The 27802-nt window shown below is 40.9% G+C and overlaps 2 protein-coding genes across 5 annotated transcripts in view; both read left to right on the top strand.

Annotated features, from left to right (window-relative positions):
* Nucleotides 1–27802, top strand: part of LOC143522760 (DLA class I histocompatibility antigen, A9/A9 alpha chain-like) — a 41530-nt gene that overhangs the window by 6306 nt on the left and 7422 nt on the right. For 2 of the 4 annotated variants that reach the window (XM_077016593.1, XM_077016591.1), the window contains exons 4-6: nt 2148–2438; nt 2640–2748; nt 8819–9693. In XM_077016593.1, coding sequence (XP_076872708.1) covers nt 2148–2438; nt 2640–2748; nt 8819–8822 — 404 coding nt within the window. In that variant the 3' untranslated portion in view covers nt 8823–9693. Of the gene's footprint in view, nt 1–2147; nt 2439–2639; nt 2760–8818; nt 9694–11145; nt 11240–27802 lie in introns of those variants that run through there. The other 2 variants (XR_013133125.1, XM_077016592.1) reach the window with 2 other exon arrangements.
* The window catches only part of LOC143522759 (enoyl-[acyl-carrier-protein] reductase, mitochondrial), a 34146-nt gene continuing 15243 nt past the window's right edge, over nt 8900–27802 (top strand). The window contains exons 1-2 of the mRNA XM_077016590.1: nt 8900–8936; nt 11146–11239. Of these exons, the coding sequence (XP_076872705.1) occupies nt 11182–11239 (58 nt within the window). The 5' untranslated portion in view covers nt 8900–8936; nt 11146–11181. The remainder of the gene's footprint in view (nt 8937–11145; nt 11240–27802) is intronic.

The raw sequence follows: 27802 nt of genomic DNA, 5'->3' as shown, positions 1-27802 counted from the left end.
GATTGGTCAGCTGGTTTATTTATAACTGACACTATAGTGAGCTATTTTTAAAACACCACGTTGGTGACCCCTGCTATATAACATAGCCTAAGCTCACCTTCCAGTACACCGGCCCTTGTGCACAAACTTAATTGCTCTGTTCTTGCCCCTAGAAAAGTGCACTTATTTTCAAACAAACATGCTAACAAGCTAAGCATCTGATTATGTCTCCGTGCATACAGACTACATTATGTAATGAAACAAAGTCGGAGAGACGCAAAACTTCGCAACTAACGAAAAGGGAAATGGACTTAAATAACAGAGGGACAGACATGCAGGTGAAATCAATAATCCGGTGATGGTGATCTTATTATGGCTGTTCGGGCTGGGGAGAGTGAGGAATTCTGGGTATTTGAGTCCAGTTGGTTGTGTGACGTGACACATTACATCCTGACAATATACTTCAGTTTCTCAATACCCAAATTTACAACTAATTTACAACTAGGATCTTCACCTATACACTGTCCAAGGTTTTTCAGACTTGGAAAGATGCTGTGAGTTGCTCCAAGCAAAAATGTAATGTTACTCACATCCACAACTCTCACCAAATTATTGTCTGCCTCTCTGACTTCCCATCGAAACCATTGCCCCTGCTTCCTCTTCTTGTATCCACTCACATTCTCTCTGTGATGTGGCTTTAGTAAGCACTCTCCATGAATCACCTGACCCAAGGCCTACAACTCCTCAGTGGAGCTTACTGGCCTTCAATTAATGACCTTCACCACTTGTTCAGCCCCACAACTTGCTCTTTATTGTTTAATGCTGCACTACACCATCTGCTTAAACTCTTAACTCGTATAATGCAACATTTTCATAATTGACAAACTTCTAAACTAGTTTTAACTTTTGTCTTTGCAAAAGTAAGATCATCATCTATCTTCTCTAGCAACCACCTAGTATATTTAACAGCCGTTATGTCATCCATGCATGTACTGTTTGGAGGGACCAGGATACCGATGTATTAATTAACGTATTCACTTTTAAATATTTATGGGTATAGGATGTACAGTATGTAGTTGTATATTTCCTAAAGCAGTTCTAAAAGTTTTTTTTTTCCTGAATGGTACCAATTAAGAATGACCATTTCCTGATGTCTTTAAATTAGGGGTGGGCATAGATAAATTTTTTAAATCTAGATTAATCTCACTGAAATCTTGAAATTAATCTAGATTAATCTTGATTAATCTATATTAAAATGGCTCATATGCGTGCTATCCAAGTAATGACTAAAAGTCAGTCTTTGAGATAGGGTTTCTTAATACAGAGGGTGCATTAGACCAGGGGCTCATCTCCTGTTTCCAAAATGCATCAATGACTGCTTGAGAAAGCTGTTCTACTTTGATACTTGAAGAAAAAAAAACATGCTCAATAAAATGTAGGCTACTCATGTTCGGTTTATTCAGTTAAACATGAATTTGTAAGCCTACATACTGTACATTAAAAGGGGTTGATAACATGTTTATTCAGCTAAACATGATATTTGAAATGTAAGCCAACATTTAGTACATTTAACCTCACGGACGTAATTTGTAATTACGTATTTTTTTCAAAAGCCGGTTTTGGTCCTCTGCAGTTTTAACGGTTAAAAAGAAATATTTAAATAGTGACGAATCTAGCACTAGGACCATGCAGAAAACGACCGCTCCGAGCTCCGCTCCGGTAACACTTTACGTTCCTAAAAATGAATTTTCCATGAAGCAAACCTGGCGACTTCGTGGCGGCATCCATGTAAACACACGTACGATTTGTAATTTACAGGTTTGAAAACTCGTTCTCGCCCCTGTGCAATTTGGTTAGGAATACAGCCGAGCTAAACTATCAAGGTGATAGTTTTTTTTTATTTTGACCCAGTTCCCAACCCAACTTTAAGAATAGATTAACGGCGATAATTTTTATATCGCCCGATAAGAGTATCAAATTAACGAACACCGTTAACGCCGTTAACGGCCCACCACTACTTTAAATATAAATTTGGAACTAATGTCTTAAAATCTAACCAAACAGCAAAGCTAAAGAGAAACAGAATAATATTTATGATGAACTCTGTATTAACTATACTGAACTGGTTATAATCAGACTGTAATGGATTGCATGTCTAATTCCTGAAGAAAAGCCCATAGTCCGGCTGTTCCAGAAGGCTGCTACAGACTCTGGAGGGGTCCTGCTGACCTGTCTGGCCACTGGCTTCTACCCACGTCACCTCAACCTGACCCTGATCAGAGACGGCCAGCCTGTGCCTGAGGAGGACCTGATGGGAGGGGAGGTGGTACCTAATGCAGACGGAACCTACCAGATGAGGAAGATCATGAAGGTCAGCGCAGAGGAGATGAGAGAGAAACACATCTACACCTGCACGGCCACGCACCTAAGCCTGGACAACAAGATCAACATCAGCATGGGTATCAGCCCTCATCAACCAGAGTGATTTTACACATACAGTCCAAATAAATACACAAATCTGTCAGGGCTGACTCCAGTGTGGTTCCTCCGGCCACCGCAAGGTGGAGCCAGACAAAAAATCAATAAATCCATTGATAACCCAATGATAATGCTCAGAGTAATTACTAAGAGAGTAATACTTATTTTTGCTCTGTTGGCAGAAATCAGTCCACCAGCAGACAGTATGTCTACCATGTCTGTGGTGTTCGTGGTGCTTGGACTGGTGGTCGTGTGTGGTATTTTCATCGCTGTTTACCTCAAACACCGCAGGTAATGCAATGGTGAGATGGATGTTTCGCCTTTTCGCCTATTTGTGCTTTGATTGAATCTTAAATTTCACAGTCATTAGTAAATGACAACCACCAGAACAGTGTTGTTCCTATTTTTCTCCTGTTTTACACACGTGCTGCTACATGTAACTACTACTTTGAGAGACCAGGTAATCACACTTGGATGGCTACCATACCAAACTCTGTATCGCCCCAAATTCACTAGAGTTGCTCTCTAAACTGTCAGGTGTAACGCAGCAGGCACTGTGCAATAAGAAGGCGCACACATGCTGAGAAAATTAACATCAACATCTTCACGTAATGCACCGGGCAGCATACGGACAACACGAGAACAACGAGACATGATGACAAAGCTAATCAGACTTAATAAGACACACTAGATACTTACAGGAACTAAACAGAAAACCAAACAATCACATGAATACACATACAGGCAAAGAACATGGAACCATACAACCTAAATGAGCAGACCACACACACAAAGAATCATATAGATAAACTAACCAAAAGACATCGAAAGATAACATTATTATCGAAAGAAAACAGAGAACAAACCAAAAGACATCGAAACCAGGAAACGTACCAAGTGATAGAATAACGTAATGAACCACAAAGACAGACAGAACCAAGAGATATAAATACAAGTACTAATAAAACTGAACAAAACACCTGAAAGGAATGACAAGGGGCGTAAACAAAACAGACCACAAACGAAACTAAAGCATGATTGAAACAGAGGGCGGAGCCAACCATGATACCAGGAGAGAGCTGTCTGTCTACCACTCACATAGTCTATAGCAGGGGTGTCCAAACTTTTTGCAATGAAGGCTAGATCTGGTAAAGTGAAACTGTGTGAGGGCCGACCATTATCCAGGCATGAAAATCTGTCACCTTTCGGCAAAATTCGCCGTTTTGAAGTTGAAAAGGGTGACCTACGCGAATATATCAGATATATCAGATGGCGGATGCTGGTCTTTCAAGGAGGGGAAGCTCAATTTCAGCCCGAGTTTTAAAATTTAGTTTTTCTTCATAAGGAAGACTATCTAATGGCTTCGCCAAAATCCAGTCCACAACATTCAAACTGTCTGCCATTATGTGCAGCTTGCTACCTAGCTAACTCACTAGCTGGGACTGGCGCGAGGCTAGTGTGAAGTGTGTCCGCCTGTGAGTGCTGAGTACTCAGCAGCACCCACTGGATAGAAACTGCGATAGAAGTCAGAAAGAGTGATAGAAGTCAGAAAGAGTGATAGAAGTCAGAGCAATTAAATGCTCCCGCAGAGATTTACACCAAAAGATTGCTGATTCGCTCATTTCGCTGTCAATCAAAAAGGGATTCAGCCTCAGACAGATCATCCAATCATCATGCAGAAGCTGAGCGTCCGGGCCAGCCGAGGCCAGCCCACTGCCCCATAGACCCCCAGAGACGCTAAGCATCCGATGGGCGGGACAAAGCCCAGCATTTATCCAATGGCTCGTCTCGTTTCGCTGCACTCTTTGCTTCGCTATTGAACTCTGTAGACGCTCAGCGTCCACACCGTTTAAAGCACTTAAGCTACGGGACTGAGTGAGAGGAAAGCCGCATCGTTACCAGTGATAAAAAGCTGATTCTGAACAAAAGTTGAGCGTGTTGTAGCGCATATTTAGTCAATGACATGTACACACAAAAGTATATGGGTTTATTTTTTGACATTTTAGGGGAAGCTGAGCTTCCCTTGCAGTCTTAGAGCAATCGCCACTGATATATTAGGAGTGGGCATAGATTTATTTTTTTAATCTAGATTAATCTCACTTGAAATTAATCTAGATTAAAATGGCTCATATGCGTGCTACCCAAGTAATGACTAAAAGTCAGTCTTTGAGATAGGGTTTCTTAATACAGAGGGTGCATTAGACCAGGGGCTCATCTCGTGTTTCCAAAATGCATAAATGACTGCTTGAGGAAGCTGTTCTACTTTGATACTTGAAGAAAAAAAAACATGCTCAATAAAATGTAGGCTACTCGCGTTCAACGGTTTATTCAGTTAAACATGAATTTGTAAGCCTACATACTGTACATTAAAAGGGGTTGATAACATGTTTATTCAGCTAAACATGATATTTGAAATGTAAGCCAACATTTAGTACATTTAACCTCACGGACGTAATTTGGGGGGGACTTTTTCAAAAGCCGGTTTTGGTCCTCTGCAGTTTTAACGGTTAAAAAGAAATATTTAAATAGCGATGAATCTAGCGCTAGGACCATGCAGAAAACGACCGCTCTGAGCTCCGCTCCGGTAACACTTTACGTTCCTAAAAATTAATTTTCCATGAAGCAAACCTGGCGACTTCGTGGCTGCATCCATGTACACACACGTACGATTTGTAATTTACAGGTTTGAAAACTCGTTCTCGCCCCTACTGTGCAATTTGGTTAGGAATACAGCCGAGCTAAACTATCAAGTTGAAAGTCATCATAGTTTGCTTACCCATTTTGACCCAGTTCCCAACCCAACTTTAAGAATAGATTAACGGCGATAATTTTTACATCACCCGATAAGTGTATCAAATTAACGAACGCCGTTAACGCTGTTAACGGCCCACCACTAATATATATATATATAATCATATTGACTCAATAAGCAAACAGAGCACTTCCGAAATCGCCAATTTCAATGACACAGTGGCATAATTTCCGCCCAGATCCATCATAGAGGCCAAATTGCGTTTCAATCATATGAACGTTCTTCATTCATCTTGTGACGCAGGTCCTAGTGCTATACGCCGGGGATAAGGCAGAAGAGCGTACATTTACCACTACATTTACCAGATCGTACATTTACCACTACATTTACCAGATCGTACATTTACCAGATCGTACATTTACCACTACATTTACCAGATCATACATTTACCACTACATTTACCAGATCGTACATTTACCACTACATTTACCAGATCGTACATTTACCACTACATTTACCAGAGCTTACATTTACCACTACTGTGACGTTTGGCTGAGCGGCAAAGGATGAGACTTAATCCTCGGTTGGCATCAGGACGTCACTTTTAATTTTATACAAATAACGCATATAGCGCACATAGACCATGAAACATACACGGCAACGTGTAGACTTTAGACAACGACGAGCACAGGACACTGTGCGAGCGCACATTAAATAGACAAACCACATAAGCCCCACATGATTACGAAACGAGCCACAGGTGAGACTGATTTTCACAAGACATAACCGCACCCACGGAGATCCACAGACGCAGACGAGTACACGTGGACAACGTAAACACACGCCCAAAAGGGAGGGGCCGGGGTCCTCAACGTGACAACTACATTTACCACTACATTTACCAGAGCGTATATTTACCACTAAATTTACCAGAGCGTACATTTACCAGTGGATTCATTTGGGTGATTAATGGTTTCAATCGTTTTCATATTTTGCGGTAAAACAAAGTTACTGCAGTTCGCTACAGCGTTGAACACTGTCAGAGCTAGATGGGCCTATTAAGTTTGCGTCAACCCCGTGTAGTTAACAGTGACATCAAATAAGAAACAAGATGTTTTTTCTAGTGTATCTGTAGTTGTAACTGGTGAATCCAGGGACATGTGAGGATAACATTTGTGCCATGGCTGAAAAAGTTGAAGATAAAGTTGTAAACTCCTGTCATTTGCTAGCCTACCCTGTGCTTTAGCTCATGTTAGAAGCCTTTTGTGACAAAATAAAAACACGTGAACCCTGGTATTTTTTACACTCATTTTCGCTGCTGATGTTATTTATTGGTCATTAAGACGTAATGGTTTTGACTGAGTCATCTGGAATGGTGAAAGCGGCTTCTCGCGTTTACGGATCTGGCTCCATCCATTAACAAGACAGGTCAATATTTTTCAGCGCCACATTATCATGAGAGAAGTCAACAGGGAAGAGCGTGTCACAAAAGGCTTGCCGTGTGAAAGCTACTAAGCTGTTGCTATTATTTTTAGTCGCTGCTATAGCTTCTGTCACCGTTTTGCTACATTCACAATCATAGTAGCCTACTAGTGACTCGCTTCTCCTTGAATGTGCGCTAGCTTCCCCGCGGGTCTAAAGCAGTGGTTCTCAATTATTTTCTGTCATGCCTAAGGAACATAAAAATTTTCACGACCCCCCTTGAATTGAAACACTATTGAGAACCTGATAATAATTAACTATTTATCTGTACAAACTGCAGTTTTACTTTCTGGCACCACCATTCTGCATATAATTTCACCTGTTTATCAAAACAGAATAATAAAATTAGCTACAACAACTTCAAACAATTACCAATTTGAAGTCTGACAGAGTCCTGCACCAGGTCGGGTACCCGCGGGTACGGGCAAATAGATGCTGAAACGGGTGGGTTTTACACATGCCGCAATTTTACGGGTGGGTATGCGGGTGGGTAAGTTAAATAAGTGGTCATTTTTAGTAGGCTTTTATTTGCTACGTAATGAACAGTGTTACCTTTTGCCTGATTACCACCTCCCAATCGTGGTGGCGAAGCTCAGGGGAGCTTACATATATCGTAGCTCCGTTGGCCAGAGCGGGCTGAATTTACTCTTCACCCGTTCTGGGGTAATACCCAAACTTCGGTTCTTTTCCAGTGGAAACATGAGCAGGCTGGTTATAACGCAGTACCGGGCATTTATTGTAGCTTGCTTGGTGGTTACAAAGCTAAATGGGTGGCCGTGCTAGAACAAGGAAAAATGACGAGAGAGAACTTGACGTTTAGGTCAAGTAGACGAGTAGACAATTTGTGATCCAAGAGCGCAGAACGCAGCTCAAACCTGGGACTGTGGACGATATACTGTTCCTGCACAGTAACCTAGGATAGATTTGTGAACCTGTGCAATTTTATTTAGTTATTATACTGGCATTTGTTCCCTCTCGTTTTGCACTGTGTTATAGCTCAGGTTGGCTACATACATTTTCTTGCGTTTTACCAGTTGCTACTTTTAGATAGGAATAATGTTCCTGCACAGCAACCTTAGATTTTATTTTGTGTTGTACTGACGTTTTTTCAGAGACGCATTAAAAAATAAAGTGCTCTATAGGAATACTTTCGATTTGTGTGATTTTTCACGGACATGGGTGGGTAACGGGTAGAGTATTAATGGGTCCGGCCAGGTACGGATTTAACTTTTAAATAGCCACGGGTTCGCAGGTGGGTGGGTGCTGTACTCTGCGGATACGGGTGGGTGCGGGTCTCAAAAACGGACCCGTGCAGGACTCTGGTCTGACAGCGTCTTGCACCCCCCCCCTCACTCCTCACCGTGACCCCCTCCCCACCATTTGAGAAGTACTGGTCTAAAGTGAGAAGTAAACTAATCCGCACTCTCCATTCCAATGGCCACTTTTCAGTATTGCTTTAATTTTGGTTCATTTTTGTATTTTTACTATTATGGATTTTACTATATTTGACATTAGCTGTCGCCGTACACCCATGGCAACACCTGTTGCCGTACTCCGTACTACACTTCTTCTCACCTTTTTGACCCCTGACCCATTTTCATGCCTGATTATCTCATTTATGCAAAGGATCTAATTTATTTTATAATACATAAAGGGGGGGGGGGGGTGTACCAGGTGTACCAGGGGGGTGTACCAGGTGTACCAGGTCTACTGCCATCTTCTGGTGAAATATAAAATGGCGGGTATTTTATTTATAAAGTAGCGGTTGCAGGTGGGATGCATATTACTGAGGTTATAGCGGATTTTACTGTGGGCCGGTGGAAGTTTGAATGCAGGCCGTATTTGACCCACGGGCCGCACTTTGGACATGCCTGGTCTATAGGAACAGTGTGTCTCAGCTATTCAGACATGGCCACTTAAATTGCTGTGTTCAGTAAGTTGTTTCATTAAAGAGCTTAGTAATTATTTTACTGTATTAATATTGTGCTGTCCCACACATACCACATTTTTTCATAATTTTTCAATCAGTAGTCAGCTGATTACTTGTATTATGCAAATCATTTAACACATTCAGAGTTGAGGCTTTCAGAATAGGTCTTCAATTTTTATATTTTCTGTCTTTTACAGGTGAAGCTGTGAGCAACACATCTTCAGACAGCACCCCGACTGGAACATTATAGAGCATTAGATCACTTGAGCACTCGATTTGTTGGGGTCTCTGTGTGAGAGAAACAAAGAGCATGTGGTACAAGTATTAAAAAGTCAATCACAGTTTTATGAAGTATTACATTTTTGTTGGCATTTTAACATAAAGTTAGTGTGACGTATGATTCCTCCCTCCGCCCCTGTCTTGTGTCTGTCCTAGCCCCTCCTCGTTTTCTAGTTTCCTTGGTCCACCCCCCCCCCCCCCACTAGTTGTCATCTCTGTCTTCCTGGTCCGCGTATACGTGTTTTCCTTACCTAGTCCTGCCTTGTTTTTATGGTTTCCCCATTGTCTGTCATGCCCCTGTAACATGTTTGCCTGCCCCTTGATTATTGTTCTCACCTATGTCTTGTTTACTCCTTGGCGTGTCAGTCTATTTATTCCCCATCGTGTTTGCTCTCCCTTGTCGGTCTTTGTGTTTGTTTTCTCTGCATTTTCCACATGTGGTTTCCCTCACTGTCTGTTGGCTTCACTCCCCTCATCCCGGCTTGTTCTCTGTTCCTTGTCATGTTGTGTTATATGAATGATTGTTGCCTGCTTATTCCCTGTTTAGTTCTTAGGTTGTCCATGTCTTGATTCTGTGCTTGCTGTTTATTCGTTGCTTTTCTGTTCTCCTTGTTTCCCTTGCCGTGATAGGGTTGTGTTATTTAATTCCTCGTTCCTGTATTATCGGTATTCCTTATTCTGTGGTGTCTTTGTGTGTGAGCCCCTTCATTACATGTGTGTCCCTTGCCCTGGTTTTACTCCCCTGTCTAGTTGTTTGTCTGATTTCTATAATAAACTCACAAAAATCCTGCAACTGCGTCATGCCTGCCCAGTCCTTTCATAAATTAAAGTTTAATTTTGTGTGACGTACAGTTTATTATTAAAGAGAAAAAGCATTTACATTTACACCCTTTATATTTTTGTCGACTAAAACTAGACAAAAACTAAAAACTATTGAGATGATTAAATTATGACTAAACCTAAATCACATTTTAGTCAAAACACTATGACTAAAACTAAATCAAAATTTGCTGTCAAAATTAACACTGGTCTTCAGCAAGGGAAACCTTTGGGAATTTTCAGTTAGGCCCCTACCTTTGGTGGTGTTTAATAATAAATTAAGCCCACAACACCTCCATGAGGCTCAGCAGTCAGGTCTGGCATCCTCAAACCCCTCCCCCAACTCATTTTCAAACCAAACACCCCTAAACCTCTTGAGCACTACGCCAACAACAAATGACCCATGAAATCCATGATGGCCTTACCAGCAACTAAGGCCATACAAAGCCCCACTGGATCTATAATGCTGGATCTACAATTTTGCATGACGACACCATGCCCTCCGATGCCTTTATGGTGCATTACCAGGCAATCTGAGGTCTCCTTTTCGACAACTCCTTTTCCTCTATTGATGACCTCTAGAACAAAACTGCACCAACAATGTTGTGTTTTTGCCACAACTCCCCTAACACCCGTCGGCCTTGTTTGTACCTGGCACCTGTGTTCTCTCTCCTCAGCCACCAAGTCAGCAACTTTAGCCTTTTCCTTTCAAAAGCTTCATTGCTGTAACCAGCTCAAACCACTATTTCCATGAAATCATTTAGACCTCTTATATCTGTCGTGGTCACATGGCGCGAAAACATAGCTTCAGATGTCACCTGTCACATGAATTTGGCGTAACGACTCAAGCCCTGATAGTGATTCCAAGCAAAGGTTTCTGTTGTTTGACACATGCCTAAAAGCTTCAAGGGTGACATCTTTCACGGGTCGGTCAAGATCCAGACAGAAGGAACATGCCCAGACCTATTCCTTCACACACGCTCACACACCCAACCACACAGACCACTGATTCTCACAGAGGCTCACCAAATCCAAATCAAAAGCTTATAAAGCACTTATCACTTTCCCCAGTTCCTCAGTTCTCCTAACCTTCCTCTATTTAAACCCACATCCTCTATTTAAACCCACATCATCCAGCGCTCCTCCTAATGCCCAGACTGAAGCCATCGTCTGTTCCAATCGTGAAAGGACTCTAATGCTGTTTAATTTTCGTATTGACACTTGTCATTCTTTGGTTTGCTTGCTGTTTTAAATCCTCATATGTTGCTTGGCACTCACTCTTCTCTTTCTCTATTTCTCTCTCTATCTCTCTCTCTCTCCTTGATGATGTCACATTACTTAAGTGGTTAAGAAATATTGGAAGGCAGCTTCTGACCTTTTTTCTGTAAAAAAAAAACAAACGTGGTCTTTTTCTTTCGTTTTTGAGCTGTTGCTGTTTCGTTGAGGAGAACGGTGAGCAAACATGAGGAGTGTAACATTTTTATGCTGTGCTGCTGTTCTGCCGTACCTCTGCAGTGCAGGTAAGGTCAATTCTGATACAAGATTTGTTCAGTACATGCACAACAAATGGACATGCCCTGCTCAGTTAAGAAAAAACAACCCATGTCTCTATGTGCCTTCAAATGGATGACAATTTACTGGAAGACGAGCATGTATAGATTGCATATGTATATATAGTGTTTTACAAAGGTATTCCACCATATTAAAAGCCATCAGTTTATCTGGATTAAAAGTTATACCTACACATTAATGTGCATTTTTAGTGACCAGATCACATTCAGATTTAGCTTGACCTAATGAAAAGCCAGATGTAAACACACCCAACTGCACTGCAGTTGGATCACAGTTGGGGGGGTTGATGGGAGCGGGCCCAGGTTTAATGGTCACGGTTCGCTACTGGTGTGTGTGTGTGTGTGTAACGTCGTGTGCTCGTCTTTGTCAGTCATACACCTATGCACCTATGCAAGTTTTGGATTCATGTCAGAGTGTGAGAGTTGTTGACGGGGGGGGGGGGGGGGGTGGCGAATGTTAATTGCTGAGCGGCGGGTGGCGTTCAACGTGAGTTGTTGAGCGGGGGGGGGGGGGGTGGTCGAATGTAAGTTGTTGAGCGGGGGGGGGGGGGGGGGGGTGGGGGGGGGGTGGGGGGGGGGGGGGGGGGGGGGGGGGGGAGACCTGATACGGGTTTGTATATAGCGATCGATCGCCAGTGGAGGGCGACATAGATATGGATCGGAGGTAAATAAACTAGATTTTTTTTTCTCGCCGTGTGAAATCGCAAGTGTGGCGTGTGAGCGTGTGAAGACGGTCAAATACGTGTGTCCCACGCTCAATGCGTGAGACTTGAGAGCCCTGCACCTATGTGTGTTTATATTCGATGTGCGCTGACTGCGCTTTTCACAAAAATAAACGTGACATGTGTATTGTCACCAGAGGTGGGTAGGAACGCGTTACATTTACTCCGTTACATTTACTCAAGTAGCTTTTTGGACAAAAATTTACTTGTAGGAGTAGTTTTATTATGAAAGACTTCTACTTTAGCTTGAGTAAATATGTGGTGAGAAAAACGTGTAAAATGGACACAAATTACAAGAACTCAACATCAAATATGAGGAAACACGATGCGACAAGTTTGCTGTATGTATAATTTTGTGTAATGCTATATCTCTGAGGCATAACGTTTGTATGATGTAATTATTAAATGTAACGCAGTGCAATACTAAAAACCAGTTCTCACACTGATTGTACACACTAGCAATATACGATGATTAAGTCTGCTACAAATTGATTCAGTTGGTGTCAAGTTGTAGCTACACGTATTGGCTGACAGTCTCATCAGTTAGTGCCTTTGTGGAACACATTAAAGTTACACAGGCCTAATAATTAGGAACAAACAAAAATAAATATTATTTATAATAAATAATTTATATATATATATATATATATATATATATATATATATATATATATATATATATATATATATATATATATATATATATATATATATAATATTTATTTATAATAATAATAATAATTTTCCCGTAATTCAATTTCCCATGATGTAATTTACTGACACGAGACAGTACTCATGCATTTACTCACTACTTGAGTAGCTTTTAATCAAAGTACTTTTTTACTTTTATTCAAGTAAATTTTTGTGATGCATACTTTTACTTGAGTAAAATTTGGTTCAAGTAACTGTACTTTTACTTGAGTAAAATTGTTGAATACTCTACCCACCTCTGATTGTCACTTTGAAGCCGCCTCGTTTGTCGACTCAGTGTCACACATAGAACAAATATAAATGTAAAGCGTTTTCGATATCCACATACGGTAAAAAAAAATAAATAAATAACTTTTCCACAGTGAGGTCAGTTTTAAAACTACTTCAGTGCGAGTGTACTCACAATCAGTTAAATCTGCTCAGGGAAATTGAACAGGGTTGCCAACTCTCACGCATTGAGCGTGAGGCACGCATTTCATTTGACTGTCTTCACACGCTCTCACGCCACACATCCGATTTCTCACGCTGAAAAAAAAACTAGTTTATTTACCTCTGATCCATATCTATGATTCAATTAGTTACTAGTTCGCTCTGGTGCCAACCACTGGCGAACGATCGATCGTGATATAATACTTAATTTGTGTTCATTTTACACCCTGCCCGGTAACAATTCACGCTCGCAATTCAACCATTTACACTCGCCACCCTCTCCAGGTTCAAATCTCACTCCAAGTGATCTTGAAAAGTTGTCAACCCTGAATTGAATGCAGCATAACCAGGGCTGGACTGGGACAAAAAATCGGCCCTGGCATTTTTGGTTTAGACCGGCCCCTCATAATTAGCAGAGCACAAGCGACTTGTAATTTATGTATGTGGAGTACGACGTGGAAAAATATTTTTTTAAATTACTGGTTAAAGTCATTGGATTCAAGCTTAGCATTATTATATCACAAACACTTTTATGATTTTATTGAAATCATCTCTAATATGTATTTTCTGAATTTCTCCGATATAACAGCTCAATTCTAATTCTTCAGGTTAAAGGTGCTCCCTCCTTTAAACAGCTATAACATGTATTTGTATCTGGCTACAAACAAAGCTGTTTTATGAATTCATGCAACGTAAACATGTCTTAAAAGCATTTGACACTGTTTTACTTTTATTCAGCATGGGCATATATTTTGCTAATATTACTTTTACATTTTTTACACTTACTGTAGTCATGCTTAAATTGCAAAGCTTTTATTTATAATAATAATAATAATAATCTTTATTTGTATAGCACCTTTCATACATACATGTAACTCAAAGTGCTTTACAGTATAAATAAAAGAAACATTAAAAGGAGATAAGACAAAGACAAAAAGACAAAAAGAAAATGTTAAAAGAAATTAAAGATAAAAATATTAAAATAACATAAAAAGTAAAAAGTGAAGTAAGTAAGATAATAAAAAGTAAAGTAAATAAGATAAGAAACTCTATCTTAATAGTTTTAACTAAAAGCGGATCTAAACAGGAATGTTTTGAGACTGCTCTTAAAACTATGCAGGGATGAAATGCCTCTGAGCTCTTCAGGAAGAGAATTCCAGAGCTTTGGGCCATAGTGGCTAAAAGCACCCTCGCCAATCTTTAATCGGCTTTTAGGAATCACCAGTAGATTACTGTTTGAAGACCTGAGAGACCTGACTGGAACATATCTAACCATCATTTCACTTAGGTAAAGAGGGGCAAGACCATGAAGACATTTAAAAACCATGACTAGAACCTTAAAATCTATTCTAAAGCTGACAGGTAACCAGTGCAGTGAGTGGAGTGCAGGTGTAATATGATCTCTCTTTCTCCTGCGGGTCAGAACCCTTGCAGCCGCGTTCTGAACTCGCTGTAGGTGCGAAATAGAGCTCTTTGGAAGAGCAGATAGAACAGCGTTACAATAATCTAGCCTTGATGTGATAAATGCATGGACAAGTTTTTCACTGTCAGCAGGAGAGAGCATATCTCGGACCTTAGCGATGTTTCGAAGATGAAAGTAAGCTGTCTTGCATGTAGTCATGATGTGTGATTTGAAGCTGAGCTCATTATCAAAGGTGACGCCCAGGTTCTTAACACATTGTCTGGCTTTCAGATTCATTTGATTTAAATAAGTCTGGACATCATTCCTTTGTGAATCACTGCCAAGAACAAGAACCTCTGTCTTCTGTTTATTTAACTGCAGAAAATTGTCAGACATCCATGTCTGTATATCATCTATGCAGTCAAACAGTGAGCAAATTGATTTTAGGGCTTTAGGTTCTAGCGAAATATAAAGTTGAGTGTCATCTGCATATTGATGATAACTAATACCATGTTTATTAATGATGTGTGGTAATGGAAGCATATATAGGTTGAATAGTAACGGCCCAAGAATTGATCCTTGGGGGACACCACAAGTTATTTTTTGACGTGTGGAGAAAGAGGTACCTAATGCTACATAGTAATCACGCCCAGTTAGGTACGATCTAAACCAGTCTAAGACTAAGCCACTAAGGCCTACCCAGCTCTGTAGTCGATCAAGAAGTATTTCATGATCAACGGTGTCAAAAGCGGCGCTTAAATCTAGCAGAAAAAGGACTGAGAGTTTGCCTGCATCCTTATTCAATCTCAAGTCATTTACTACCTTAACTAGGGCTGTTTCAGTGCTGTGGAGAGCTCTGAAACCAGATTGAAAAGTGTCATTTATTTGATTTACTTTGACATAGTCATTCAACTGGATTGACACTACTTTTTCAATGATTTTGCTAAGAAAGGAAAGGTTAGATATAGGTCGATAATTATTAAGAATTGTGGGATCAAGATTTCTGTTCTTTAATAGTGGTTTAACCATTGCAGTTTTAAAAATTTTAGGGAATTCACCCAATTGCAGAGACTGATTAACAATCATTAGAACTTCATTTGCTAATGAGCTCAGAACCTGCTTGAAAAAGCTTGTTGGTAAAGGGTCCAGTTCACAAGTAGAGGATTTTAGTGATGAAATCACATCAAGTAGTGTTACCATGTCAACTTCTTGGAAATAAGACATATTAAAGTTAGGCTGAGTAACTGATATAAGGGTTGATGGTCTATTAGTGCTTGTTGCTATGTTCTGCCTTATACTAGTAATCTTGTCCCTAAAAAATATAGCAAACTCCTCACATTTTTCAACTGAAACAGTCTCAGGGAAGCCACAGGAGGTGGGGTTTACTAGCTGATCTATGCTTCTGAATAAGACAGCTGAGTTATTATTGGATGAATTGATTAAGGTAGAGAAATAGTTTTTCCTTGCTGATTTCACTTCACTGTTGTAATTCTGCAATGTTGTTTTATAAATATCAAAATGTACTTGCAATTTTGACTTTCGCCAACGTCTCTCAGCCTGCCTACAATCTTGCCTAAATTTTACAATAGATGGAGTGTTTCTCCAGGGCATCTTAATTTTACCAGAGATTATTTTGGTTACCTTTGGTGCCACAGCATCAATACAGTTCCTAACTCTGTGTGTGAATGTTTCAACTAGCTCATTCCCATTTTCTGAGAGGGGAGGGAGGGACTGTATCATGTCTGTGAAGGCCACGGCACTGCCAGCACTGAGATAACGCTTGGTTATTGTGCGCTTTTCACTGAGTGTTCTAGTAGATAATGACATGTTGAAAAATACACCAAAATGGTCAGAGATTGCAACATCAGTAATTTCAGTATTATTAACCTCTATACGTTTAGAAATGACCAAATCTAAAATGTGGCCATGCTTATGAGTTGGGCCTGATACATGCTGTATGAGATCAAAAGAGTTAAGCATCCTCATGAATTCTGAAGTGATTGGATTTGTGGATATATCCATGTGAATATTAAAATCCCCAGCAATTAAAACATAATCAAAATCAATTAAAATCCTTGAAAGCATTTCTTCAAAATCTTCAAGAAAATCTGCATGTAGTCTGGGAGGATGATAGATAACAATCAAAAGAACTGAATAAGTACTGTTGAGTTGTACTGCCAGATATTCAAACGTAGGATGTTCCCCTAATGAGATCTGCTTACATCGGAATGCTTTATGGTAAAAACATGCAACACCACCACCTCTCTTATTTACTCTGGAGACATTAAAATAGTTAAAGTCGGGAGGTGAAGCTTCATTTAGCACTATTGCTCCATTGCTATCAAGCCAAGTCTCTGTTAGAAAAAGAAAGTCCAGACAGTAATCTTCAATTAATTTAGCTATTATAAAAGACTTGTTTGTGAGTGAGCGGACATTTAGTAAGGAGACTTTGAAGACTTGATGTGTTTGATCAGCATCGCTTACATCACTTGTGCATTTCACTGGGATCAAATTTTGTTTGTTACAATGTTTTGTACCCTTATGTTTTCTTCTGATTACATTTTTATTTCGATTCTGAGAGCCATGCCACCGGCTATTTAAAATAACTGGAATGTAGCACTGACTAGGAGCATGGGTTCCAGTGTGTCAGACCTGAGAATTCACTGAGTGTGCAGGAGAAGTGGGTGAGTTCCTGCAAGACAGCAGACTGTAGTGTTGCAGAACCTCTTCAATCTCCTGGAGTTTACCTCTGAGACTGTGGACAGATTCTCTGACAGGAGATGGTGGGCTCCTTTGACTGACATTACTGACGTTACTGCTGGCGGTTGGGTGCGGATTCCGCATGTGAGTGATTCCATACATTAGATTGTCCACAAGCATTTGAGTCCCAGCCCTGTTAGGGTGAAGCTGATCAGGTTTAAAAAGCTCAGGACGCCTCCAAAAAATGTTGAAATTGTCAATGAAGTTTACCTTCCGATGTGCACAGGCTGTAGTGAGCCAGCTGTTTAGAGCCAGCAGTCTGGTAAAGTGACCACTGCCTCGACGTGCAGTTGGTATCGGTCCAGAAATGAACACTTCACACCGGGAAAACTCCAGAATGTCGAGCAGATGGTTAAAATCCTGTTTCAGTATCTCAGACTGTTGTTTGTAAACATCGCTAGAGCCGACATGTACAATCAGTCTTTCCGTAGCTGGATGGTCATGCAATATGTGTGGAATCATGGGTATCACTTCACAGACAGTAACACGAGGAAAGCAAAAGGCCTTAATACTGTTGCTCCATACATCTCTGATGACTGAGTCCCCAATTAGCAGCGTTTTGGGCTGTGGCGGTGTTCCTCGTCTTCTTTCACCGTTAATGCCTCGGCGGCTAACATGGTTACCACCCCGATGGCCAACACGGTTACCACCCCGATGGCCAGCATGGTTACCACCCCGATGGCCAGCATGGTTACCACCCCGATGGCCAGCATGGTTACCACCCCGATGGCCAACATGGTTACCACCCCGATGGCCAACATGGTTACCACCCCGATGGCCAACATGGTTTGCATCCCGATGGCTAACCCTCTTAGCATGCTTGTTAGCATGCTGCTGGCTAACACAGTTGGCAGCCTGGTGGTTGGTCCGCGAATGGCCAGAGTTATTTGCAAGCTTAGCAGCCAGACTGGAGTCGGATCTCTGATGCTGATTGGGGTGCGTTTGATGTCCTTGATGTCCTGGAGAGGGAGGCAGTATGTTGTGATGAGACTGCTCAGTTTCTGCTACTTCAGTTGAGGCAAGAGCTTCATATCTGTTATCGAGAAGAATGTTCTGTTCTGAAGATTGCTGCTTGCCGCCGCTGCTGTGCTGGTTTCTGCTACGTTCCTTCCCCCGAACAAGAGTCCAGCCCTTATCATTGTTGTTGTTAACAGGATTAGGAGTTGAGGCCAAGATGAGCTTAGGCTTTGCCCCCAGTACATCCCAGCGACAATGGAGAGAAACGTCTCTTTCTTTGCCAGTCACAGGGACGGTTTTGTCAGCGGTTTGTGTGGCAAGAATCGAGTCCAGATATTCTTCCTCCTCCCTTATAGAATGTAAGGTATGGATTCTTTCCTGAAGTTCTGCAACCCTCTGAGACAGTTTGATACACTCAGAGCAAATAGATGATGTGGAAGCATGAGGCATAATCGCAAAAGCACCGGGCACAAGGCTCAAATATCCAAGTTAAAAATCCAAAGTGCAAAAATAACACCCAATAAGTTCTGGCAGGTATTTCACAGCTGAAAACAATATCAGCTGCTGATAAAACAGTGCACAAAAACCACTCACAAGGATGAGGCGCAAAAAACAGTTCACTCGCAGTGTCGGACTGTCGGAATGTAAAAAATGCTAAATAATCCTTTATAGATGAATGTAAAAAAGCTTACCAAGTGAAGTAACGAGTAATGGATCCTTTTAACTTGTAAAAATAACTTGAATTTGTAGATATAACTCAAATAAATGAAAGGACAAGCAGAGCTGACAGAAAAGCGTCTGTACAGGAGGAAAGCAGGAAGTGAAGTTTTTTGTAAAGTCCCTGGTCCCGTGTTGAGTCTTTGAGCCATCTGTGTCTGTATTTATCATTTATAAGTTTTAAAATCTGTCATTTTACGTGTTCAATTGCTTTTTAAAACAAACATGTTGAACCACAGCATAGAGGCTACAAATTCAAACTTCTATGCAGCCTTTCAACACACCTCTAACCTAAATATCTAAAATGCTATTATAGCCTAAAATGGACACTTGCTGCTCATTCAACACTTCTCAGTCTTGACCATTTGCTATTTTATCAGAATAAGGGCGCGTGGCTGCCAGATTTTGTGAAGTATGCAAATACCAATTTATACTGATTCTAATCAATCGCCATTGCTCATCATTCTCATGTAATAAAGTCCCTGTGTTATCCTAACGTTACTACCTGCTTATGTACTACACTTTCCCTCTCAGTCTGTCCCTCGGGTTCTCTTTCACACACCTGCATCTCTGGCTGCTGCTCTCCCTGTCTGCTGCTGCTGTCTTCACCTACAGAGGACGCGGAGGCTACAGCAGCGAACATGTCTGTGATTTTTACACATTTTGTAGCATCTACATTGAGACTCTTCAATTTCTTCACACGTAACTTCTCCGCTCCTCCTTTCTGCCGTATCTGTTGCTCCACGCTGCCTCTCCTTTAACAACGGGCTCAACGCTGAACGTAGCGGGAGTTACAGCGGACCACGCAGAGAAAGGGTGGGGCCGCTTTCATCCTATATCCTGATTGGTTCAGTCCACTGTCTATATTGAAGATGGGCCAATGGGCCGCCCCATCCAAATTGTGGGCCGGTCTCTTAGAAAAAAAATCCATCGGCCCCTGAAGACTGTTAGCCCACCGGGCAAATGCCTGTTACGCCAGATTACCAGTCCAGCCCTGAGCATAACCCACATTTCAAAATATGCCTCAGCACGTTTCATGTAATTACATATTTCCTCCAGAGATGTCGCCAATACCCAATTATTTAGGTTGCTTTTTTTTTTTACATTTTAATTAATTCCCATTAAATGGGTTACATTTTTGTGATGTTAATTGTATGTTACCTGTGGAGGATTGTTTTAATTTAAACTTATTTAAAAACCCAACAATTGTCTCCTCTCAGAATGAGCAATGACTGAATTGCCATCACAACAATTCATTAAAATGGTCATTTTCAGTCATAACTGGCTTACTGTTAATTTAATCGGACACCCTGCAGCAAAAACTTATTTCAGCCATTTGGATTTGCGATCTCATTCTTTCAGTCACTACCCAGAGCTCAGTGGTGGACGAAGTACAGCAATTATGTACTTGAGTAAAAGTACAGTTACATTGCATTGAATATTACTCAAGTAAAAGTAAAAGTATTCACCTCAATTTTTTACTTGAGTAGAAGTACAAAAGTATCTGCCTTCAAAAATACTTAAGTATTAAAAGTAAAAGTAAAAACTTTTTTTTCTTAGCGTCATATCAAAACCCCTAGGCCTACTCGATCAACAAGTGAACAACGAAACAGTGCCTTACATTTGCCTAGCAAACACAAAATACTCAAAACTATATTATATTTAAGTAAGACCAAGTGCTTTTGAAGCAACAACACAAAAAGCATTCATTCAAGTTTCATTATTTTATTTTTCATTCATTTCGCTTGTCATAAAACTAATAACAAATAACAAACACCATCACAACTGATGAAAATCAATAAAAACACAACTGATAAATCATTCACTATAAACATTACATTTGATGAAGCATTACCTAAGTTTTGAAGAGGCGATACAGTAGGCCTATATGAAGAGGTTATACGTTGTCCACCACATGGCGGGATAGGGAAGCTTAGCACATAGAACTAGAACTGTGTGCAGCCCAACCAACTGAACTCATAATATTAAACTTGGCCAAATAATTAGGGTTCACACACATAGTGTGGGAAACCTATTGTAATTGCTCGGATTTTTCTTCTTTCTTATTATTATTATTTTTCTCCGCATAAAACGCATACTGCAGCCTAAACCGTAAGGCCCAGGAAGACCAAACTTGGCAGACTGGTGTAGTCTGTTTGCGGGACCGTGCTTAAGTACAGACACCCAAATTGGCCTGATGGTGGCGCTATAGCGCAGCATTTTGCGTTTTGGTCCATATCTCCCACCCCGTAGGTCGTAGAAACAAAATTCCACTTCAGGTGCATTCCTTGGCTCCAGACAAACAAAAAAGCCTCAAGAACCATTAAGCTCCGCCTACTTAGATTTTTTGCTAATTTGCATAATATGCAAAACCTACTTTTTTATACTAGTCCCTGGTTTTTCATCTGATCACCACAATCTTGGTGTCAAAATATTCACAAGAATCTCATTATCAAGGAACATCAACAAAACGGTGACATTGGTATACAGTCTGGTTGTCACATGTCAATCAATAGCTCTGAGGCGTGGCCAAATTGACTTCAGCAGCTATATCTCAGCAATGCTTTGACCAATCTTCATGAAAATTTATCAGTTGTTAGGGCACATGACTCAGAGGTCACAGGTCAAAGCTGGCCACGATTGTCCAATAGGGGGCGCTATAACATGGGAAAAACTGTTTCTCAGAAACCATTAGTCACATCAAGCCAAGACTTTACAGGCATCATCAGGGGCCCAAGTGGTATCAAGGCACACAATGATGACCTCATCACTCAAAAAACATGGCCGCCATGAGCCAATTAATTTTAATTTTAATTAATTGGCCATTTGGCAGACTTACCATAGGTACATGCACATGAAACTGACATGGTATGTTCATGTACACACCCTCTAAGACATACTCATGTTAGAAGGGAATTGCACCACTAGGTGGCGCTATACTAGAAAATCCAGAATTTCTCCTACATATTTTCACTTATCAAGAAATGCTTGCACTCATATGATTGTATGCAGAATTCCTAGCAACTTTCTAATTACATGTGCTTTGCAAAAATGTACCACTTTTTCACTATTATCAAATATATATAACTTGTCATTTTCATACTAGTCCTAGCATTTTAACTCCATCACCTTTAAATCACACCTTGTAATACTCAGCAGACTCTGAAATGCTAAGATTAGCGAGAAAATCCTAAGGTTTTCACAAATTAATATTTTTCATATGCATCACAATGCTACCATCATAACACATCAAATTCACAGTTCAATAACTACGCCATAGTATGTCTGATTGTTAGGAAAATTGACATCCACATTCACATGACCATTGTGGTGCTGTGTGCCAAGTTTGAGCCAAATCCGTCTACAAACAGCTCTACAGTGAATATTTTCATTTTCCATACTGACCAGTGCAGGGAGGCATAGACAGCTGCTAAGACACGCACGTTCTCACACACGCTGCCCCCCTCCTCCACTCCCCCATCCTTCTAACATTTTACAACCCATGGGCTCTCCCTCCCCCTCTCTCTCTTTCACATGCACTCACACAAACAAAGGCCTCTCTGGCCTATAGGTTTCACATACACACTAATTCTAGCCATTACTTCCAATTACCCAGTGACTAATATACAGATATTTAGCTTCTTTTTTCCACACACCCTCACACAGGACTTCCTATATGCTTCATATATACATTTCTCTAGCCATTTCCAACACACTAACTGATATTTAGCTTCATTTTTCCATCCACACTCTCAACACATGCCCTCTATACATCCTGAAATGACATAAGAGAGGACAGAGATATGTAATTCACATTTCACACACAACCTCTATATAACTGCATGCTTTACTTATCATCAAAGACTTGTTAGGCCAAGTTTGAGCCAAATCCGTCCACAAACAGCTCTACAGTGAATATTTTCATTTTCCATACTGAGCTGTGCAGGGAGAAGACGAGAGCTGCTCAGCCCACACGCACGTGCCATTCTCGCACACGCTGCCCCCCTCCTCCACTCCCCCATCCTTCTAACATTTTACAACCCATGGGCTCTCCCTCCCCCTCTCTCTCTTTCACATGCACTCACACAAACAAAGGCCTCTCTGGCCTATAGGTTTCACATACACACTAATTCTAGCCATTACTTCCAATTACCCAGTGACTAATATACAGATATTTAGCTTCTTTTTTCCACACACCCTCACACAGGACTTCCTATATGCTTCATATATACATTTCTCTAGCCATTTCCAACACACTAACTGATATTTAGCTTCATTTTTCCATCCACACTCTCAACACATGCCCTCTATACATCCTGAAATGACATAAGAGAGGACAGAGATATGTAATTCACATTTCACACACAACCTCTATATAACTGCATGCTTTACTTATCATCAAAGTCTTGTTAGATACACATTCCTAGTGGCCTCCCTACTATGGGCACAACAGTGAGAACATGTCAGAGTAGGGATGAGAACATCATGAACAGGCAAAGATAAGAATATTTGTGTTATTTTATTGTATAGTAAGCCATCACTCTTTGGTTTGTTTGAGATTCACATGTGACAGATTTTGTCAGCTAAATGACAAGGGTTAAAGAGTGGGGTTTACATGTGGGGCATTAACAAGAGCTCTCCTGCTGCTATGTTCACAACTTCTGACAAATTCAGCCAAAGGTATATTTATTTGACTAGGCCCCTGGGTCAGTGTGTCAGTGCTTTTAACCTAATCTCAGCATTTGATTTAGTTGTATGGTCTGAATCATTTTGTTTAATGTCTTCCTCACTGTATGGCCTAGAAACAAAATTCTACTTCAGCTGTATTCCTTTGCTCAATCCAACCAAAAAAGCCTCAAGAAGCCCTTACTGCATACATGAAAAAACACACAAACACACACATACAAAGCTAATCACAGCATTTGATTAACTTCTATGATCTGAATCATTTTGCCATGACATTTTGTTTTGATCTTTTGGGCCTTTATTGCCCCAGTTGAATAATTTTTTGCAAATTACTTTATCTGTCCATTTTTTGGACTGAAGTAGCTTCATATCACTTGTTGGTCTAAAAGACCCTTTGGGCTTTTGTGGCTTTTTTTTAATAATTATTATTATACCACAGTTAGTTCCGACCCTACAATGTGATTGGCTGAGAGGCGATCTAGGAGTGCCAATATTACACGTTATAGCACTGTAACCGAAACTCTCCATGTATTACTCCGCCACATACAGGTAACCTAGCAACGCAGCAGCGTTTACAGGCCAAACAGCGCAACTACAAACAAGCAGCAACATTATCAAAATGAATTACAGGGAGTTCGTTAAATATATTGGCTTCGAAAGCATTTGTTTCAATCTGAAACTGGAGGATGAAGCTATAAATGACCAGCCTGATTCCTCCAATGAGCCAAGGTTTGTCACGCTTACAAACAATGATTTGGATGGGCTGGAAATGCAGAGAAACGAAGTTAATACCGTAAAACAAACGTCCTGGGCTCTTAATGTATTTACATCCTGCTTAAAGAGCAACGACATTGCAGTCGATTTTAGTATTATCAACAAAAATGAAATGAATCAGCTTTTACGACGTTTTTATGGATCCGTCAGAAACGTGAAGGGAGACTTATATAGCATCAGCAGCGTCGTTGGTTTAAGAGCTGGACTGAACAGATACCTGAACGAACCTCCAATCAGCAGTGGATGGACAATAATTGTTGTACTTTATTTTTAATAAATACAACTTAATCAACAGTTGTTTTTGTGTATATTTACCTCTATAATATTTATTGGGTAAGGCTGTTCCAGTGTTGTTTAAGTTTAGCAGCGAGCCATTGAATGGAACTATTTTAACTGGCGGAGTGTTTTTAACCAAACAGGTCGTATTTTCTCGTCCTCATTAACTCAAAATCTTTCAATAAACAGCGATAATTGAACTGTGGTATAATCACAATACACTCGAGGTTCGTGCTATAACGGGTAATATTGGCACTGTGCTGATCTACGGCACTCGGCCTACGACCGCAGCGCCAATATTACACGTTATAGCACGAACCTCGAGTGTATTATTGCTTAAATAATTAATATAATAATAATAATTTTAATAATTTTGCTACGCTTCGCTCATATTTGCTTGCCTTCGCCTCCCTCATAGGAATGAATTGCGAAGTTCGCTTCGCTTGGCCAAATTCGCGTGTATGTGTCCCCGGCTTTAACGTTTGATGTGGGAGTCTCCTGTGTTAAACTGGTGCTTAGCATCTCCACAGATTGCAATTTGGGTACTAGCACATTGCTTTGAATAAAAGCATCTGTTAAAAGTTGTGTATTTCAATGTGATATAATTAACCAGGGTATATAAACCATAAACCACCCTGTTGGTAGTACTCATCTAATGGCGAACTTACCTCGATGTGTTTTTTCAAGTTTGACGGCGAGTTAATAAATGATGACCGTGATGTGTTCTTCGGAATGCAGAGGAGACACTTGAAGGAATACGAATCATTTTTCTTTTCGAGGTATTAAAACAATTCGGCTAAATAAGTCCAGGGGTGTTGGGGAAAGCCATCTGTTGCAGCCGTGTCAGATCCTCAGCCAATTAGCGTACAAATCTTAATCTCTTACTGAGCGCTGATTGGTTATAGTCTTTTATTAAGCGTTGATTTAAAAATAGAAAAGGAACGAGATGTTTCTGTAAATGTAACGAAGTGAAAAGTAAAAAGTTTCGCTTTGAAATGTAGTGAAGTAAAAGTATAAAGTCTTACCAAATAAAAGTACTTGAGTAAAGTACAGATACATGGAAATGTTACTTAAGTACAGTAACGAATTACATTTACTTCGTTACTGTCCACCACTGCCAGAGCTTGTGATCATAGGTAAGTACCCAGTACCCTATACTCCCAGAGCACGTCCCAGAGGAATCCTGAGGGACACGGTTGAATGCCTTCTCCAAGTCCACAAAACACAAAAGACTGGTTGAGCAAACTACCCTCTAGGACCCTCGCAAGGGTGAAAAGCTGGTCCAGTGTTCCACAACCAGGACGGAACCCACATTGTTCCTCTTGTAACTGAGATTTAACTATCGACCAGACTCTCTTCTCCAGAACACCACTCGGGTCCAGATCGGATAGGCCGTTCCCCCCAATCACGCCCTTCCAGGTCCTACTGTCATTGCCCACGTGAGCATTAAAGTCCCCCAGCAGAACAACGGAATCCCTAGAAGGGGCACCTTCTAGAACAGGGATGGGCAACTTCCATGATAAAGAGGGCCAAAATGTTTTCAGCACTATTATTGGAGGGCCACATGACCATGCACTTCAAATAATTGGATATGAAAGACACTACAAATTATTCTCAATAAGAACACATTTTAAATTAATTCAGATCTGTATGTTTATTGCACCAACATACATCTATTTTCTGCATATAAATGCATTATGTCCTTAATAAGCAACAAAGACAAAATATTTGCTTAATAAAAAAGTGCAAAAGGGAATTTGAACTCCTTCATATCAAAGAACTGTAAGGCGTAGCGCGCTGCGGAGCGAGGAGGCGGACACAAACGCTGAGAAGAGCGAGATTTAATAAGGGGAATTCCATAGGCGAAGTCGTTTGTACAGGCACAGGTCAAAACGGGAGAGCCGTCCAAGTGGTCAACAGGACAGGCAGGAGTCGTAACAGGAGAGCCATTCACAATGTAGAAACACAACGGAGACGGAAAATACCAGAACAGCGATGACAGATAATCCACAAAACCGAACAAACCACAAATAAACGACAACTGGCGAAACACAGAGATAAAACTACACAGGACTAAACTAGACACAACTGAACACAATGACGACACATGCGTGGCAGACAGAGGGAAACCAGGGCAACAGATACGCAGGGCAGGATAACCGGGCAAGGAACAACACCGACACGGGAGAGGGCGGCGTAGCCCTACGTGACAAGAACAAAAAAGTCCTGCTCTATTGTTTTTTTTTTCTTTTAATGATTAAATTATTATTGATCTATTTGCGCACTGAGTGAGGACGAGGGCCGTGTGTGGCCCGCGGGCCGCCAGTTGCCCATCCCTGTTCTAGAATAACCTCCAAGGACTCTGAGAAGGCCGGGTACTCTGAGCTCTTGCTCTCCGTCTTTCATCATGGGCAACTCCACAAAAGAATAAAGTCCAGCCTCTCTCAACAAAACTGGTTCCAGAACTGCGTGTTGAGTAGGGCTGCTGCGATTGGTCGATACAGTCGACGACGTCGACGCTGAAAATACATCGACTTCAATATTTTAAGTTGACGCATCGGTTTCGTTTTTGTTTTTTTATATTTACTTTTTTGTTTTTATGTTTATTAATGTTCCATTTTAATTTCTAAAATGCGTCCGTTCAAAGAAATGTTTTTCCTCGACGCGTGACATCAGAGAGTCTCCAGTCATTGGTCAGCGCCACTCAAAAGAACAATGCAGGCTGCAGCGGAGCCAAAGGAGCTTCGCAAATGTCTACAGCAGGGGTCGGCAAACCTGTGGCACGCGAGGCATAATCACTGGCACGCGCCACGCTGGACCAGCATCAGTAAAAAATAATAATAATAAAAATCTCAGACAGAGAGCTCGATCCTCCAATCGAAATCGCTCCTCAACGCTCTGCACTCAACACCCGCCACAGACCCATTTTTAAATTTAGCCTAATACAAATCAGTTCGCCTACCTGATAACGTTACAAGAGAAAGAGCCGAAGCCGTCAAACGTGCCGTGGCTAGGTATGGCAAACAGTCCAGCTCTCAAAGTCTTAAAGTAGGGTGACTAAACGTCCGTATGTCCCGG

This window comes from Brachyhypopomus gauderio, chromosome 9 (genome assembly GCF_052324685.1).
Source record: "Brachyhypopomus gauderio isolate BG-103 chromosome 9, BGAUD_0.2, whole genome shotgun sequence".
NCBI lineage: Eukaryota > Metazoa > Chordata > Actinopteri > Gymnotiformes > Hypopomidae > Brachyhypopomus > Brachyhypopomus gauderio.
Note: the sequence above shows the minus strand (reverse complement) of the source record. Positions and strands in the feature narration are given on the sequence as shown.